The sequence below is a fragment of the Corvus cornix genome, chromosome 3, assembly GCF_000738735.6.
Source record: "Corvus cornix cornix isolate S_Up_H32 chromosome 3, ASM73873v5, whole genome shotgun sequence".
In the NCBI taxonomy this organism is placed as follows: Eukaryota; Metazoa; Chordata; class Aves; order Passeriformes; family Corvidae; genus Corvus; species Corvus cornix.
In genome coordinates, this window is record NC_047056.1 from 89,325,663 (window position 1) to 89,343,559 (window position 17,897).

General features: G+C 35.4%; 1 protein-coding gene across 16 annotated transcripts in view; it reads left to right on the plus strand.

Annotated features, from left to right (window-relative positions):
- Nucleotides 1-17,897, plus strand: part of KHDRBS2 (KH RNA binding domain containing, signal transduction associated 2) — a 346,343-nt gene that overhangs the window by 308,337 nt on the left and 20,109 nt on the right. For 10 of the 16 annotated variants that reach the window (XR_005604148.1, XR_005604146.1, XR_005604152.1 and 7 more), the window contains 3 exons: nucleotides 5,072-5,245; nucleotides 7,192-7,243; nucleotides 8,164-17,390. Coding sequence is in view for 1 of the 16 variants with exons in the window: in XM_039568849.1 (XP_039424783.1) it covers nucleotides 5,072-5,169 (98 nt within the window). In the remaining 15 variants the exon portion in view is untranslated. Of the gene's footprint in view, nucleotides 1-5,071; nucleotides 6,161-6,495; nucleotides 6,625-7,191; nucleotides 7,244-8,163; nucleotides 17,391-17,897 lie in introns of those variants that run through there. The other 6 variants (XR_005604150.1, XR_005604149.1, XR_005604159.1 and 3 more) reach the window with 6 other exon arrangements.

Consider the following 17,897-nt stretch of genomic DNA (forward strand, 5'->3'; position numbering starts at 1 on the left):
TTCTTGTCTTCTCAAAACTCCAAATTTCAAATAAGAAAGGCACCATTTGTGATTCAAGATCATGAATCACGTGATAAAAGATAGTAATTTCAGCACTTCTTCACAAGAAATAATAAAATGCATAGATGTCAAGTCAGAAAATCCTGTGTATTTTGCAAGCTTTGCAGATAAGCAAAAAGAGACCAGAAGAGTGAAAAAAAGTGCATGTTTTACTTTAAAAAAACCAAACAAAATCTGTTCTTGCATTTTTGTCTAAAATAATATATCCTTGTCCAGTTATGACATGAGAAAAGTGCAGCTACATTTTCTGTGGGGATTTTTTTGGCTGAAATACTGTCTTTGTCAAAGTTAGTTGAGCTTCGGTCATTAGCTTGTGTACGGCAAATTTTCCAACCATTTGCAAGCAGTATTTTGTCTCCATCCATCTTTCTATGGAGGCTTACTAGAAATACAGCACAAATTGAATTGTCCAAAGAAAGGCATTCTAATTTTAAGAGTTCCCATTTTAAAGCTATATGTCTGGTTTCTATTGGGTCTTCTTCTCAGCACATCTATATCACTTTTCTCTTACTGCTCGGGCAATTAACTACATCTCAGGACACCCCAGGGAGGGAGGTACTCCTCTCTCATTCTACCAGTGAGGAAGCCATACCACAAAATATTGAACAATTGTCCAAGGTCACTGAGCAAACAAGGAGTAGAGCTAGTAATCCCAATTCCTGTGCAGTGTGCTCTCTCCACATGTATGCAATAAAAGAGATTTTTTTTCTCACAGGAAAGAAAACTATTGTATTCTGAATTAAAAACAACTTCTGTTTCTAAAACACCAAAAGGTAAATGAAAAATCAAATTGAACCATTACACTACTTGCTGTTATATATATCTTAACTATCTACTCAGAACAGCTTTCTAATCTTTTCCTGGCCGCCTGTCTGAAATAATTGACCAGAAGCTAATAAAATTGTGCCCAATAATTGTGGGCAGTATTCCGATGTTAAATAAGTTACTGGGAAGAAAAAGTGGTCAGGTCTTGATTAATACCAGGATTAAGCAATGACTATAAATAAAAAATAATTAGGAAATAATATACTCCTATGTAAATCACCGTTAAGATATATTTTTATTTTTAACTCATCCATGATTATGATCTGCCCTTTAGCTATTGCATTGTTTCCCTCTCTGTGTTTGTGAAAGAGTTTTATTCAGTACTGGAAAATTCCATTATAAGGTTGCAGAATGCTAAATGAAGAGTAAAAAAAAAGTGTCTGAATATGTGATTTTCTCAAATCTTTACTTGAAGACATTTAAGCATGTGATGATAGCCATATGAATAGCCCACTGAATTTTTCTGTGCTTGCAATAATGCATAGGTAAAATAGTAAGACAGAAACAACTCCATATGTATCCCTCTCTGTGCTATAAATGTTTCCATTTTGATCCCATATTCAAAGAAATTTCTCAGGTTAAAAATTATATGACCTTTTTTTTATTCTGACTCTCTAATAAGAAAAAGAAAAATTAACTAAAATTCTGTATTTAAACAGATTAAAGCTATGGAGTCTCCTAGCAGTTGATAAAAAAATAATCTTCAAAGCCTGAAGTAAGGTATCAATAATGTCCGTAATAAATACTGAAATAAATGATTTCTGTAACTCAATGAACACAGTAAACAAGAGTCCATCTGAACCATAAGAAGCAGTGCAAAAACACTAATATGCAATTTCAGTCGGGCATAAGCCAAGGGTGCTGATTGCCTGTGATAATAAGAACAATTTTATATCCTAGAGGTGAGCTTCAAATGCCAATTCACAGGGAGCGTATAGAAGACTGAAGGATATATGCAGTGTAATCAAAAGGGCTGTGCCCATGTCTTCACACTTCTTACCAAAGTAGCTATAACACTTCATATCACACACAATCCTTTAGCCCAAGCACTCTCAGATTCCTCACCTATAAACTCTCTTAATTTTCCATCATGCTGCTATAACTTGCACTTTCAGTTTTTCTGAAAGTAAAACATACAGTATTTCTCCTTAAATTCCTGGAAAAACTCTGCCCTCAGTTATTTATCTGCCTGTGTGGATTTCCTTTTAACCATAGTCTTTGAAACCTGATACCACTGGAGACAGTCAGAAGTGAAAAGGACAGGGAATGAGTGTGGTCTGCTAGAGCAGAAAGACTGGATGGAAGTCTGCATGTCACTGAGGGAAGGGGAAGTTCAGACTCCACAGGGTTTCTCTTCACAGGAATCAGAAAAAGGAACAGAAATCAGCAGTAAAACACAACAACCACCCTGCACATTTCTTCAGCTCTTGGGCAATGTCTCACTTGTTCTCCCAATTACCTTTCTCTCTCCAAAGCTACACCTATTGCCCGTTCTTCACCTGAAATCCCTGTCCATTTCATTAATATGTCACTTTATTATGATGAAATAATGTCCAGGTTCTCTTTCCTCCCCTTTTGGCACAGTCTTTCAGAGAAAGACCAGGCTCGCTCACTGTTCTCCTGTTCTCACAGTGAAACTCAGTCTGGTAATCAAACTTTCAACCCTTCTACTACCCAACGAGCTGCCCAAATCTCTGTGTGACTGCTGAGGTAATCTATAGGACTCCAGCTTTTAAGACTGTTCCTGAAAATAGAGATTTCCATTCTCAGGAGCTCCCTTTCTTCCCTTGGTGCTGAAAGAAAAAGGTTACCTTGGACTTCTGGAAGGGAGGCATGAAAGAGCAGCTTTCATGTCAAGGGAACTTTAATTACTAGCATGCAGGTTCATTGTTTATTAAAACCCCCCCTAGGAAAAAAAACACTAGCAATCTGATTTCTTTTTTGGTGTGGCTGCATCTTGTAGTATGTTTACACAGCGTGGTTCAGAGACTCTTGATAGTGCTGCTCCCTATCATCTTGCTTTCTCCACAATAAATATATAATCCTTTACTGCTATATGAGTGGTAAACACCAGGGTTTTCTCAGTTGAAGGCTGTAGTCCCAAAACTTCAACATCTGCTTTGGCTATGGATTCACCTGTTAATACAGTAGGCTCTATCAACAGGAGCTGTTAGCTGTCAACTATCACATCATATTTCAATTATGGTGTTAAAGTCTGAAATCAAGCAAATAGGTCCACCATATTACTGAAAGAAAGAGCATAAGAGACTTGTACCACAAATTATGACTCAGTTTTTGTTCCGTATCAGGAGCTGGTACGGTCACAGGAGCAATTTGCTTTAAGAACAGTCAAGGAAAAACAGTTTCCTCCAGCTGGTAATACAAAGTCATTTTTTACTGCATGAGTACTGCCAAAAAGACTGTACATTTCACCTTTATATGAAAGTGCTTCAATCTGGACAACGCTGAGGGGACTAAAGAGAAACAAGAAATTGGCTTGTCTTTGTGTCGTGCATTTACTGGGTATTTTTACTCCTTCAGTCATTTTCATTTATTTAAATAAAGTTTCTCTTTTCCGTATAAATCTCTCTTGTCCCCAAGGCCTCTCTGCAAATGCAGTACCACTTCAGCAAAGGGTAATTGAAGCTGCAAAAAATTTACAGTAAAATGCCATTTTTAAAGGGTGTAATGAGACATACTGCAGAGACAGGATTTTTAAATCCACTATACAGAAACTTACTCCCTGTAGGAATGAGAGACCTGAGGATTTAGAACTATATCATATTGGCTGCCACTTCTTCAACCCTCTAGGCAGTAGCTTTCCACGGTAAACTTTGGTTTCATGTGACCATAAAACCCCTGATATTCAAAAAGAGAACATCCTGAAGAGCTCAAAGAAAATAAATGGAGTGCACCAAAAAATGACAGCAGGAGTGTTTCTTGTTCCATAGCAAGATCAACTGCTGCCAAATCTTTTCCAGAGATGCCCACTCCATATATGCTAGCCTGAACTCACTTTAGCTCTACAGTTGCTATTGCCCTCATACCTCAAGACAACTAGATAATGAAGTGGAGTTGCAGAGAAGACATCTTGCAGAGAAAAAATAGCTTTCAGAATTTTAACAGGCTTTTTATGTTTTATATTTTCATTTTTCATCGTCACATAGCATTATCTTTTTACAAAAGGAATCTTTGATACCTGATTTAACCATTTAGTATTTTTTGCCTAGTGACAGCTATTTATGTTCTCAGTGGCCACAGAAGTCAGCAGTCATTAGCAAAAACAAGATCCGGGCAATGTTGCACTCTGGCGTGATATAAGATGATACACTGTGGTTTGTGCATTTCCATTTCATTCACTCTGAGTATGATCAGTTAAGGTCAGAGGAAGACAAAACCAGAAATCATTTGACAACCCACTGGCTCATTTAGGAGATAATTCAAGTTTTGGGTTCAACTGCTGGACCATCACTGTAGGGAGTTTCCTGATTGCACCTTTGGGAGGGTTAAATTCCAGAAATATCACACCAGAAAGGAAGAAGAAGATTTGTAGAAGCTTTGTAAAAACTGAACTAGACTTACAGTTTTTACCTTATGTGTCCTGAGCATAATTGATTCACCAAATTTGAAAAAGTGTTCTAAAGATACTGCAAAGTAAAATCTTTTGCCTAATGTAGTAACTTCACATTTTTCTTCCATTATTTTCTTTCTTTTGGTCTCAAATGGAAGTAAAAAATTAAACATATCTTTCTTATCTTTTCATGATTCAACTCCTCATTTTGTTACCATACCAGCAGCATTAAATGTTATTCAAATTCCTGCTTTAACTTAAATGCTAGAAACTCAAAACATCAAATAAATTCTGAACTGGCAGACTAACACAGTGATTTTTCCAGAGCTGACTGTACCACCAACACAGTAGTTATTCATTCTCTGCTGAAAGTGAAGGATTAAGGCTTTTTTTTCTTCCTAAGATAGACAGGTTTCCTGTGTAGAGAAGTAGGTTAGTTTTCTGTAAGTTTTTTTGTGGGAGGATAAAGAAATGGATGATAACACCATCCTCATTTTGACTTTCTAAAGCTTTCAGCCAGAACCCTCAAGAATTTTGACAGCCATTATCAGTGGCATCCCTTTGTTCTTTCAATTTTAGATATTTACAAAACTTGTTTTTCTCTTCTGTTTTTAGCACAAGAAGAATGGGCTACAACCCGTTCCAGCCTAAAGGCACCACCTCCAAGGTCAGCCAGAGGGGGTTACAGGGAACACCCCTATGGTAGATATTGAAGGTCCTCCTCATCTGTGACCTCATCTCAAAGACAATTAATAGCCTGTGGTCTCCACATAAACAGCAACAAGACAAGTAATAGTCCATTTCTTTTCTATCCTAGGGATTACTGCTCATTATTATCCTATGTACTACTTGTATTTCCTATAACATTTGCGTGACATTGGCATTAGTATTATTTTATAACACGGACTTAAAAAAACAGAGACAAAAAAACCTTTGGCAAGCATTGTCTATAAACTATTCAAAGATGATGTTCTGTTGGTTGTATTCATTGCTGTGTGTAACTTAAAAAGCATGACACTGTTACAGATCTTGAGTCTCTCTACATACTAGCTAAGGCTAAGTTTCTGTTTAGGGTTGCTGAAAGACTGTAATATGATTTTTGATTTTTTTTTTTTTTGAGCCAGACAATAATCAAGCTGTAGATAAGATGTTTTAACCTGTCTTTTTTAATATATGTTAGTTTAGATTAAGATGTTCGATATTAAGTTTGTAAATTTAATTTTAAATGCTGTTTTAATGGGGTTGAAAACAAGCAGCTACTGTATGTATGTAGCTAACTGAAGTTGTTCAGTGTTTTAACCTGTATTTGTTAAAAAAAATCACTTAAAGTTCCATGTGTAAGCTTCTCTAAATAGGAAACCATAATTTTGTCAAATATGTTTGCCATAATTTGTCAATAAAGCTGAAACCTTTTGTAACAAACTAAATTTGGAATTACTTGTTTTCTAGCTTTAAATGCCTGCTTTATTTCTTTTTCAAGAGATGCCTAAAATGTTTTTTATATAAAAATTACAAAAATGAACCCAAGCCTGTTTTAAGATTTTTTGTGTAAGACTTTAAAAGTTGTATTAATAACTTCTTGTTGTTAAATAATATAAAAGTTAACAAACTAAACTGTTACATGAATCATGGTTAGTATCCACTAATGTATAACATGTTAATGGAAAAAAATGCTTTAGAACAATAAATGGATTTTAAACTATCCTTTAAGCTTGATCTTGCTAAACACAAACTCTGATTGACTTGTTTGTATTAGCATGTCTCTCGTGAGAATGTAATGGAGTTTAAAGAGGTAAGATTACCACTTACCACTGTTAGACTGTCTAAATGCTAGTTCTTCAACCTTTGAGTTTCCCCGCACATTAAATATCCCATTCAACATGTAAGCATTGCATAGATTCACCTATTTGTTTTCACTCAGAAGAGTGCGTTGACTGCATTTTTCGTAGTATATAACAATTTGTCTTGATAAACAAATCATCAGTGTCACTGCCCAGTTGTTGGTACTCAACTTCAAAAACTTTATTTGTAATTTTCAGTGCTAAATATCACCGCCCTTGAAGGCAGTTTAGAGGGCTGATATTTCTTTTGAGACTATCAGACTTGATGGCTGATGATTATTAAGGAAATATGTCGCAGGACTCAAAGGATGACTAAACGTTAAACAGGTAACACTAATAGTAACTCTGTAATTTTGAGTATGCAACAGTAATGTAAAATATTCTCAGTTATTAAGTTACTGATAGTTAAAAAAGTAAACCTACCAAAAGATAACAAATAGGTATATAGGCTATTAAAACAACTAATTAACATTAACTAGTGACAACAAAATTATTCTACAATATATAACCCTCAAAGTAATAAACAGAACTAAAATTAACAATAATAGTAATGCAACTCTTGCTAACAACAAATATATAACCTAAATTTTGATGAAGAAAAGAAAAAAAGAACAGAAGACTTGATGGTAGGGATGCCAAAACTGTTAATCCTTTCAATACAGTCTTTTTGTTTACAGTGGCTTTTTGTCAATGTGATTGGTTTACTTTTTTGATGCGACTAAAGTACAGGCCGATTGCTGTTCAGTTTGTGAACAAAATCTCTTGCAGCTGGAGTTGCATGCTAGCTCTTTTTGGATAGTTTATGATGAGTATGTTTTGTCCTTTGAAATGTTAAAGTGAATTTAGTAGGCCACATGATGGTTACATTGAGTTTATTCTGTCTCACTATTTCAGGGACTCACAGGCATTGGACAGCTAAGCAGCAGATCTGCTGGGAAGTGGTCAGGTAAGCTCCACTGCATCTCAGGGGTTTTTCCTATTTGCTGTTTGATCTGTGCATTTGTTTTTATTAATGCACGAGAACGTATTCAGCTACCATTTTAAAATCTATGTCTTTCCAGTAACGTTTCTCTGCGTATCAACATAGTGATTATGGTATAATGGCAATCAAAACATTTGCATATATGTTATGCTACTCTTCATTTAAATTAAAGAAGTCTTGTCATCTATCCTTTAAATGGTAAATATTAAGATGGTGTACTTTACAACTGCTCTTGCCAAAAACATGAGCTTCTTTTTATTAAGAACATGCCTACATTTTGGCTAGTCACATAGCAAAGAAAAATACAATACTAGCTTGTCTTTGCTTCTGAAAATATTTAACATTTCTTCCTATGAAAAAATCTATCTGTATAGAGACAGGAAGTTTGTTGTTTATTCTTATGCTTGGTAGGTTTTTCTTTTATATGCTTCAGAATGATAGGGACACTGAGGTATCACTATGCAATGGCATGGATTGAGCCATTACTTATATTTCTCTGTTAAACACATTTAAACCTGAAAGTTTATCTTGAATGACCTCCTTAAATAGACTTCAGGTTCTGTATGAGATTTTTGACTGAAGACAAATGTCATTGCTGAAAACAAACAAAAAAAATTCAGCTAAGTTAAAACTTTGTCCATGGACTCAGAAGTGTGAACCTAATCACAATACAAAAAGTACAAATTCTTGTCATCATTGTTAAACTAGATAAGATATACACAAATACACAGTCCTAGACACATTTATTACTCTGGCATCTTTTCCCATTACTGTGGTCTGGATGATGTAACATTTTCCAGGTATGGTGATATTCAACAGTTACTTACAAACCACAAGTTGTGTTGTATAACAAGATATAAAGGGTTTAATTTTCCTTTCCTAAGAGTTGCCTCAAGATCTTTATAAATTGGTTTTATTGATGTGCTACAACCACCCTACAGACCAAAGAGATGTAACATGGCATTAAGGTTTGTCTGCATATTACAGTCACATCAGTGTGAGTGTACCACTGCACATAGTTACACAAATTTGCTTCAGTCAGTATGTATCTCTACAGAAAAGAAAAACACTTTCCATTGCTATAAATAGTTTCCTACTGGTATAACCGTGATTTTAGATTATTATGTATTATAGATTTTACTATATAAAGAAATACTCATATGCCTTACTGAAATGATTAATAACACAAAGCTGTGAGCAGGTCATACCTGATGTAAGTGAGATCCAGAGCAAAGTAGATAAAATTAATTTCTCACTTGTGCATCACGTTTTTATGTGAGGGTAACTACTGTGAACTCCTTGAGGATGGACTTCAATAAATACAGCTTTATAGCAGAGCAGCATCCTCTAATATTCCTGTCTCCAAGTCCACTTTACAGCCATTACTTGTGTATATTAAAAAAAATGGCAGAAAGTGTCGGTAAAATGATGCATTGTGAAATATTCTTACATAAGGATTATTTAGAAAAAGTAGGTTAAATCAGTGCAAGCAAGCAACTGTTCATCCAAACATTTTTTCTATTGATTTTCAGGAAAACAGTATGAAAAATTACCAATGACAGCATGTGCTGTTCAGTGCTAACTAAAAGTATATTTCACTACTGTTTCTGAAGAAGCCTTGCAGTTAATCAGCTGTGTCTTGGGAAAAACATAATCCACTTTATTAATTTTTGAGAGAGTAACAAGAGAGTCTGGTTGTTGTAATTAACAGCTGTCTTCAGGTCTTCCATGGAAAGCTGTGACATATTCCACACATCCACCAGTCAGGCCAGCCATAATTCTGAGGTTCTGAAAACTTACATGCACCACCAGAAAACCTGTAGCTCCACTCATGCTACAGATCACTCCAAGACACTTGTCACCAACCAAATTGGCTTAATTCACATACCAATTAGTTTTGTTTGTAATAGGAAGAAAAATCGATATAAAATATCAGAAGAAATAAATGAAAACATTAGGAAAGAGAAGTTAAAAATGCAAAATTTCTGTTCAAATATTTCTAAGATTTTTTTTTTTTGTTATCCAGGTTGACCTCATATATAGAACAGTTTGATCTTCAGAAGAAAATAGTGCAATATAGGTTTTAGTACTTTTTTAGTAGTTAAATCAGCAAATTATGTTTTGTTTAGCAGACTTCTTGTACGTATTCAAGAGCCATTCTAACTGAAAAAATCAGGTGTTTCTAGAGCAGCAACTTTTATTAGAAAATGAAGTAGCACCATGTAACTCTTTCTTTCCTATTCAGCTTATCTTACAGTGTTTAAACAAAGATCTTTAATCTTCAGATGAATAAATGAAGAAACTCAGGAAATACAATATATCAGTATATCTGACCTCACCTCAGAGGATATTGGCAATGTTTTTGTAGCTCAGTGAGGTCCTCAACCTCCATTCAGAGTGACGGAGCTACAGCCATAAAGCCAAGAGATCTCTATTCCCTTGCTCCACACCCCTTCCACAGCCCAGCATAATTACTCCATTTTATTTAGACATGTGATGACTTCCAAACTGCATAGCACTGGTGTTAGTGATGGTGAGTGAGGGCATCAGAAACATCAGTGTGTCTGTGGTAGGGCTGAGGAAATAAATGTGCAGATCTTGTGATTGAGCACAGCAGGATGGAATAGCCTGTGTCTCTTTGTTGCCAGGGAGCTGCCAAACCACAGCCACGACTGAGGTACTGAGCTACATATCAGGAATTTAGTAAAGCGACCAAGTTGCCATTAGAATCAGGATGATTAACATGTATGAGTGCATTGGTTGAAAGGCTTATAATTTTATTGTGAGAATATGGATTTATGGTAGTCTTCATGAAATATCATCCAGGATTATTATCTGAAGGTTGAAATCAAGAACAAGTAACCAATGTATTGTGTTCAAATACAAACCAATTTTGTCTACATTAGTGGTGTATTTCCTTCCTCTTTGACAGCAGGAGTGTTGTTTTGTGAACTTTCTAAGTCCAAAGTTTTGCGAGAGTCAAATACTGCAGCTACAGAATTATAAATAGAGGTAAAGGAGAATCATCAAATAAGCTGAACATTGGAGAGAAAGTCTTTGATAATGGGTGAAAGAAGCCTGTGATCTATTAAGGAAAGGAAGTCCTAGAGTATTTTTCATATTGTATTGCATTATCATGCAGAAACACGTTAATTCAAGACTATATAAAGGGTAAGTAGGGACAGCACTGGTATCGGTCTTCGTGCAACCTTCTTAGGGATACCTCATACTCTGTAAAGTTTACTGGTACACTTCCTTTCTTTTATGGAAAAATACTGTGTAAAATGAAAAGACAACTGAGAAACTCTACCTGAGTTTCTTAAACAACTACATATTTTGACAGAAAATTGTTCTCCTGTTGTTTTCTGTAATTTCTTTTGTGAAAGCAATACCAGATCTAAACAAGGTTATAATCTTACACAATCTGTTTGCTAACTTCTTAGCAAAGATGTTAAAGCAAATAGTTTTGGTTTTTTAATAAGTATTACCCCAATTCTTTTATAATATTGTAGAACTTCAATAAATGGCTCAAGATTGCAAGAAGATAAAGTAGTTTGGGGAAAAATATTAATACAGTCAGAATCATAGAATAGGTTAGAAATGAATCCTTTGTGACAAAGAACCAATTTATCCCTATATCAGAAACCATGGATTTTTTAGGGGTCAGGAGGACAGAGTTCATTTGTAGATGCATTTTTTTTCAAGGTAGGATTAAAAAAAAACTTTAATTTCACTAAGAGGTTACAAAGTTTTCACACAAAAAGAAAGGCTATAGTTGGAAGGGTTGACTGTAGTTAATGTCCAAAGAATAAAGAACACATTTTTTATTATTTCATGTCATCCTCTGTTGTCAACAGATTCATCAAAGTACAAAAAGAACACTAATTAACGAGTAAAATCAGCAGAAAAACTGAAAAATATTTGAATGCTGAACAGAAAAATAATCCTAATGTCTTCTCAAGTTTTTTGTCCTCCATTAAAAACTTAGATGCACTCCGTGACCTCCGTCAGTTATTAAAACCCAAGAGTTACCAGAAAAAGTGTCACATGTTATCAGTTTTACTGTACTGGTCTGCTGGGACAGAACAGGCACACAGGTAACTTTCTCAAGGCATTATGGTTTCAAAGATGATCACCATCATCACTCTGTTTTTAGCTAATTAAATTTTTCTAGTCATTACTGTTTACCATTGAGACTCGACAGAAAGCTTTGAAATCATCAAACCTTTCATTTTTCTTCCACTGGTTTTGTTTCTGGTGCTGTAGGTCAGGACCAGAAGTTTCAAATTCATTTGTAGGCATCAGAAAATGATTCCTACTGAAAGATTTGCTGATCTACATAGCTATTGGACAATTTATGAGCTTTGCTCATGAGTATGCCAGTATCTTTTAGTGGAGACATACTGTACACAGTATTTATGTTCTGAAACCATGGAATCTAAACTGTGCCTGCCAGTATGAGTACAGGAAAGATTTTCTGTCCTTTCACAATCTCTGGTTGACTTAGTAATTTGTATTACATCTTGGCAGAACATGTTGAAATATATCTCTAAATCATGCATATCTGGAACAAAGTTTTCATTCTCAAAGAGAAGCAATTTTTGTCAACTTAAGCACAAGAAATTCAGGTTTCTAAACTTCTACTAAAAACATGTCACGGTTTAAAGGCTTGTTTTTCTTACGTAAATCCTATTAAAAGGCTGTGTTGGGTAGTTATTGAAAGACATAAATGCCTCCTTTCCTAAAATAATTGAATTAATTTTGAAACCTAGTATGCTTTACTGGAGAATAGGAAGACTTGTTGAGAATGCAATTGAAGACATATATCAAATATGTAAATCAGAAGGAAGGTTTATTGGAGGAAGATCACACCCGTGCTGTAATGGTCATTATTCACATATTAAAAAGAAAAACATGAAAGAAAAAGACGTGCAGTTGATCATCTATATCCTGCATGTGCCCTAAGAATTTTTCAATATGCTATATGGAAACAATCAGAACTTCCTAATATCAATTCACAGCATTTGGGTGTATGAGGTGGAAAATAGAAATGCTTCGTTTCCTGATAAGAGTAGAATTAATTATGAAAACAATGTTTCTTGTTTATTTCTGTTGCTGCTGTACCTTATTTGTTTAATGGAGGTATAGTTTCTTGTTATACAGTGTGAGAATAGCTGCTTATATCTTGTTTGGCACTGCTGGATGCATTAGCTCATGATGGATGGCTTACTCACAGGAAAGCAGTGAATACCTTTGTTACGTGCCCTTGCGTTACAAGACCTTCACGCTGTGTTACCACCACCAAGTCAGAGGTACAAACTGCTGAGCTGCTCATCTGTGACTCAGCATTCTGGGTGGGCATGCTTTCTTTACTTCTGCACAGTAAACAGAACAAAATGTGCAGATATTTTGCATCATTATTTACTATATTCACTTCAAACTCCATATTCATTGCTCAGCTAATAATTCATTATATTTCTTCCTGAACTTTATAACAATCCTGCACAACCAGTGGCAAAAATCAGTGAAAAGGTCTTGCCAATGCAGCTTCTTTCTTTTTCTTTTCTTTTTTCCCCTTTTTTTCTCTTCTTCACAGAATAACATAATGTTTCGTATACCTACTGTAGCTGAAAAGATAATCAAGGACACTGTCATACAAATGAAATGTTGCTATTCGCTAATAATATAGGAATTCAGTGTGGTATTCTCTGAGTATTTAAAACTAACAGGGTTCTTTTTATTATTCTCTATGATTTTTTTTTGAGTATTTAATACCTTTTTAATATCTGTTTCAGAATTCATGATGTAAAGATACAAACAACTGACAGGAATGTTGTATTACATTGAATTCTTGTTAAGCAAAGTAGCTTTCTGATGGAGAATTTAATCCTGAAGATCTTACCCAGGTTTCATATACTAAAAATCCATGCTGACATCAAGGACTGAAAAGGGAATATGAAATTCAGAATGTGATCTGTAGTCAGTTTTATAATTTAATTAAATTCAAACAGAACACTTACCTGTTAAGGACTGGATTGCTTCATTCCAGCCCATGTCCTGCTTAGCAGCAGTGTGAAATAACTTTGATCCAGAAAGAATACTTCAGATACAGTACCACATCAAGATTTTACTTTTTATGTCATCATAACCAATTTTCCCACATGCAAGAAAAATATTTAGTTGAAGGTACTTGCTTGGGACTGTTGCTCGCTCAAATCTCAACTTGGTGATCAAGTTCATCCATTCACTTTATTTTCATGAGAACTATCAAATTTCTGAAGGAGGCACAATACTTTTTGTATCACTGAACTTGTTTGCAGATCTAAGGCAAAAATGGGTTGCCCATTAGACTGTGAAGGCCTGTGGGATACGTGCTTCAGGGAATCTAGTGCTCATTTGAAAGAGTAACTGGAACCCCAGTAGTGCTGTGTAGTCCTTACAAAGCTGAAATAACACCTACAGTGCTCAAAAGAAAATTGCTGCATAGAACTCAAAATGCTTACTAAAGGCAGCAGGTATTTTAATCTCTGCCTTGTAATGGAGTGTTAGACAAACGGTGAAGCTGCATGATCTGGCTATGGTCACTCAGCAGGTCACAGTGATGTAATAAAGGGCAATTAGCAAAGCAGCAGGTGAGGGTAAGAAGCTGCATCAGGAAATGAAACACAGGATGTATTCTGAGCTGGGATTTGTTTAGAGAACTGAACTCCCTTGTCCACAGTGCAGTTGCACTGTCATCATTTGGTGCCTGCTGGACTTTACCAGGCAACTGGATGAAGCCACAGCAGAATGTGTGTGTATGGGGACCATACCTACATATGCCAGATTTACAGTGAAGAAGCCTGTTATTATTATCTTCATACATTTCCTTTATAACCCTGTTTTTCTATAGCTGCATTGCCTGTTGCCATGGTAAGTTTCTCATGCTGTATGTCTTTGATGAGCAAGAAAGACATCTCGAAACACTGGTAAGGGCTTGAGACTCCTGGTAATACCCAATGTCCATCCCACAGCACTGAGCACAGTGGGATCGGACCCTAAAAACCTACATATTCTTAAACTTTGTAGTGCTGACAGTTTTAGAAATAATGGAAGTTCTATTTTAGACCATTTTAGGGATAATTTTAGATTCAGTCATTTGTTTGGGTTTTTCTACTTTGGAGTCTGCTTAGCTAAATTAATGGAAATAAGGCACCTGATTTTGTAATACATAGTCAACCAAAAATAACCCTAAGAATATGTTAAGGATCTAGACAGCTGTTAGCTTTTTAGTATAAAAACATTTTATACCAGGTTCCTCATCTGAACTTATTTCAATGAGTCATTCTCATCCATAGCTCTCATAGATGCCTCCATTTCTCTCATTTTTCTTGTAAGTATACTTTTTGCAGGGCTGGCCATATTATCTACCATTAAGATGTTCTATAAATGGAACTGTGTCCACTTCAAATTAAATTTTCCAAGATAGGTATCTGCTCATACCAAGGATTTTTGTCAAAATGCTAAACATTTCAGAAAAATAAAAAATCTTTTTTCTGTCAGATCCAGAAAAAGATGTTTGGGGTGCATGGCAGAGGGGTCAGGAGAAATATGTAGAACGAGCAAAAGCTCTGTCTGTATTAGCAAATTAGACAACACCAGAATGATCCTATCTCAGACTTATTTTCTCAGTGCTCGTATTTTTAATTGCACTGTCTTGCCTAATGTACAAGTTGATATCTGTGGTAATGTAAAAGCATTGTGTGCCCAAATAGGCTCTTAGCCACAGAACCACTGGCTGGCATTCCCAGTGATTTGGGTTACAAGTGGAGGGTGTTTAATGACCAACAGCTGAGTTTGACTAAAACAGAGGAGTGGATTATATGATCCTTCAGCACCTCTATCAGCAGACTTTTGTGTGAGGGTAGGCAAGTTGCTCAAAGTTGCTCAAACATTGCCTGCTAATGTTGCGTTTCTTGTTGTCTTGAGATCTTACAAAGAGTCTTTGGATCTGATTTTCATCAGTTACAAGTGTCATCATCAGCTGTGCCTATGTAAAGTGCTGTTTAAGGTTAGATGCAAGCCTTGGCTTTCCCAGGGAATGTAACAGTGTTGCATGTTTTATTTTAACTCAGGAATACAATAAACAATTAGTTGCACTAATGAGGTATTCACATAGTATAGCCAAAAATGATGCAGAAAGCCAACTGCAAAATTCATAATTTTGTCAAGAAAAATTAAGGTTTTGAATAGAGTTCAGTAAATTAATAAAGGAAAAACACATTGAATAATGAGGATAAAAGAAATATCGAATAGCTGTTCTTTCAGTGCCCTTTCTTGTGCATGAAATCAAGCAGAAAAAAAAAATTAAATCAACCATTTTAAACCCAATGATTTAAAAAAAAAAGAAAAAAGAAAACGTAACAAAATTTAACTCAGACACTGGCTACATCAAATGTATACATGACAAGACCTGAATTTGGGTTTCACAGACCTGTAACTGATATTTAACTAACTTCAGAGTGCTTGGCTTACTTTAACCATTTATTTTGCAAGCCTGATGTTTATACCTACCTGATCAAAGAAAAATGTCTCCCAAGTTTATGGAAAGGTTTACACAATTTGCAAATTGAGGTTTCCTGTATCATAAACTTGCTTAGGATATAAGGAACTCCCCTGAGTGACCCAAAAATTTTTTTCTGACTCTTCCATGAAAATCTATTTGTTTTGGAGAATATCATGAGATGTCTACAAGGTTGTTGTTTGCCAACTCAGTTAACTTGCTAGAAGCTATAAAAAGATGCCTATATTCCCCTACTCCACTTATCAGGATTTTTTCCTTCTATGTGACATTACCTTGGTGCAACACTTGGGGAAATACTGAGCACATTCACCACCAAGCCTCAAATAGCTACTTTTGCTGCTACAGGTAGCCAGGGTATCTATACATTCAGTGGAGTGATCTTTGCTTACAGAAAATAATTCAGAATATCTACACCAGATGCTCTAAAACACTCTCTGGATGTACCTTGTCTCCGTTGGCTGACTGAAGAGACTAACTAATGTGCTTAAAAAATGCCTCCCTCTCCAGCCTAAATCTTTAAATTCTCTAGCAATTCATTGATTTTAATAAGAACTTATTTTAATTGGTCTCTCATGGGACTGATTCTGTTAATATTATCAAGAAAAGGAACACAACTCCAACCCAACTTGTTCTTAGGAGTTCCCATTCTCATCCATACCAGCACTCAGAATTAATTTACTCTGGAAGAATATAATTATTCTTCTGTAATACCTGCATAAAGAGTGTTGGTGTTCATAAAACTCACCCCCACTATTTTTTTATTACTTTGCCAAAAGCATACTCATACTACTGTGCATGGACAATGAGCCTTCATCTCAAGTAGATGCTTGCAGGTACAGAAAAGGTATGGAGGCAGCACATGATAAATTTGTAGCAGTATAAAAATTAAGAATTTAGGTGAGAAATCTAGGCTAAAATGATAGCTAAAGTTTTATATAGTAACTCTACTAAAAGTTTCAAAAAGTAAAGAAAAATAAACCAAAATCTAGAAATACCAGTGTTTCGTTTGTTCCTTTCCCTCTTTTTTGCTCTGTTGTTCACAGTCATCATTTTAGAGACCCTAAGCATGTGATCATATGTTTTCCCATTCTACTTGTGCTTTGCAGGGAACAGGAATGTGTAGCAAATTCTGTTGTTATTTTTTGTAACTGCTTTATCTCATAGCATGCAGAATTTGGAAGGTAATGTCTTCCAAGACTTTTCTGTCATCCAAACTATAACCCTGTGTCACAGAGATGGTATGTGAAGCTACATAGGTCATTTAAGCTAAAATATTAATGTGACAACTAATTTTATGTTCTTCATTGAATATGTCTGCCCAACTTTATCTTGATTTTCAGATTTTTGGAGCCTTAGGGAAGTACTGTACCTTTTGAATGGTATTCAGGGAATTGAGAGTGCTCAACATCATTTGCAATAAATCACTGGCTTCTGAAGGACTGAACCTCAGGTTAGGACTCTCCACAGCCCTGAGTTCTGGACCTACCATTACCACCCTCTCTAGGATATGCCACCACTCAGACTTACAGTGATCTTCCAGTCTATCAGGTGAGCTGTAGTATTTTTCTATATGGTTTTAGTTTATGTCAAATGTCAGATAATTAGGTCACCTCAGTCTGCAAAAAATAGGATTATTTTAAACTAGTTCATATTTTGTTTGCCATTGGAAAGGAACTTATACAGAGACACTTGGGGTGCTTCTTACTTTGAAACAGGACAGTTTGATGATGTATCTAAATTCTTACACTTTTTCTGTCATAAAGAAATATAATAGTTAATAATCTTCCTCACAGAACTAACATAATAATAAATAAGCTATATTTGTGCAGTGTGTCGAACATAGAAATAGTTTTTAAAAATGCCAAATATTTGAAGAAATCATCTCCCCTTGGGATAAGCGAATTCATTGAGACAGTCACGTGAAAACCAAATTTTGCAGATCCTGGGGTTTTTGCTCTGTTCTCCACTTGTTAATCTCTGAAGATATTGGTATCTTTATTGAGCTGCTGTGAACGTCCACTTATTAAGGTTTGTATGGTTCAGTTACTGTAGCAC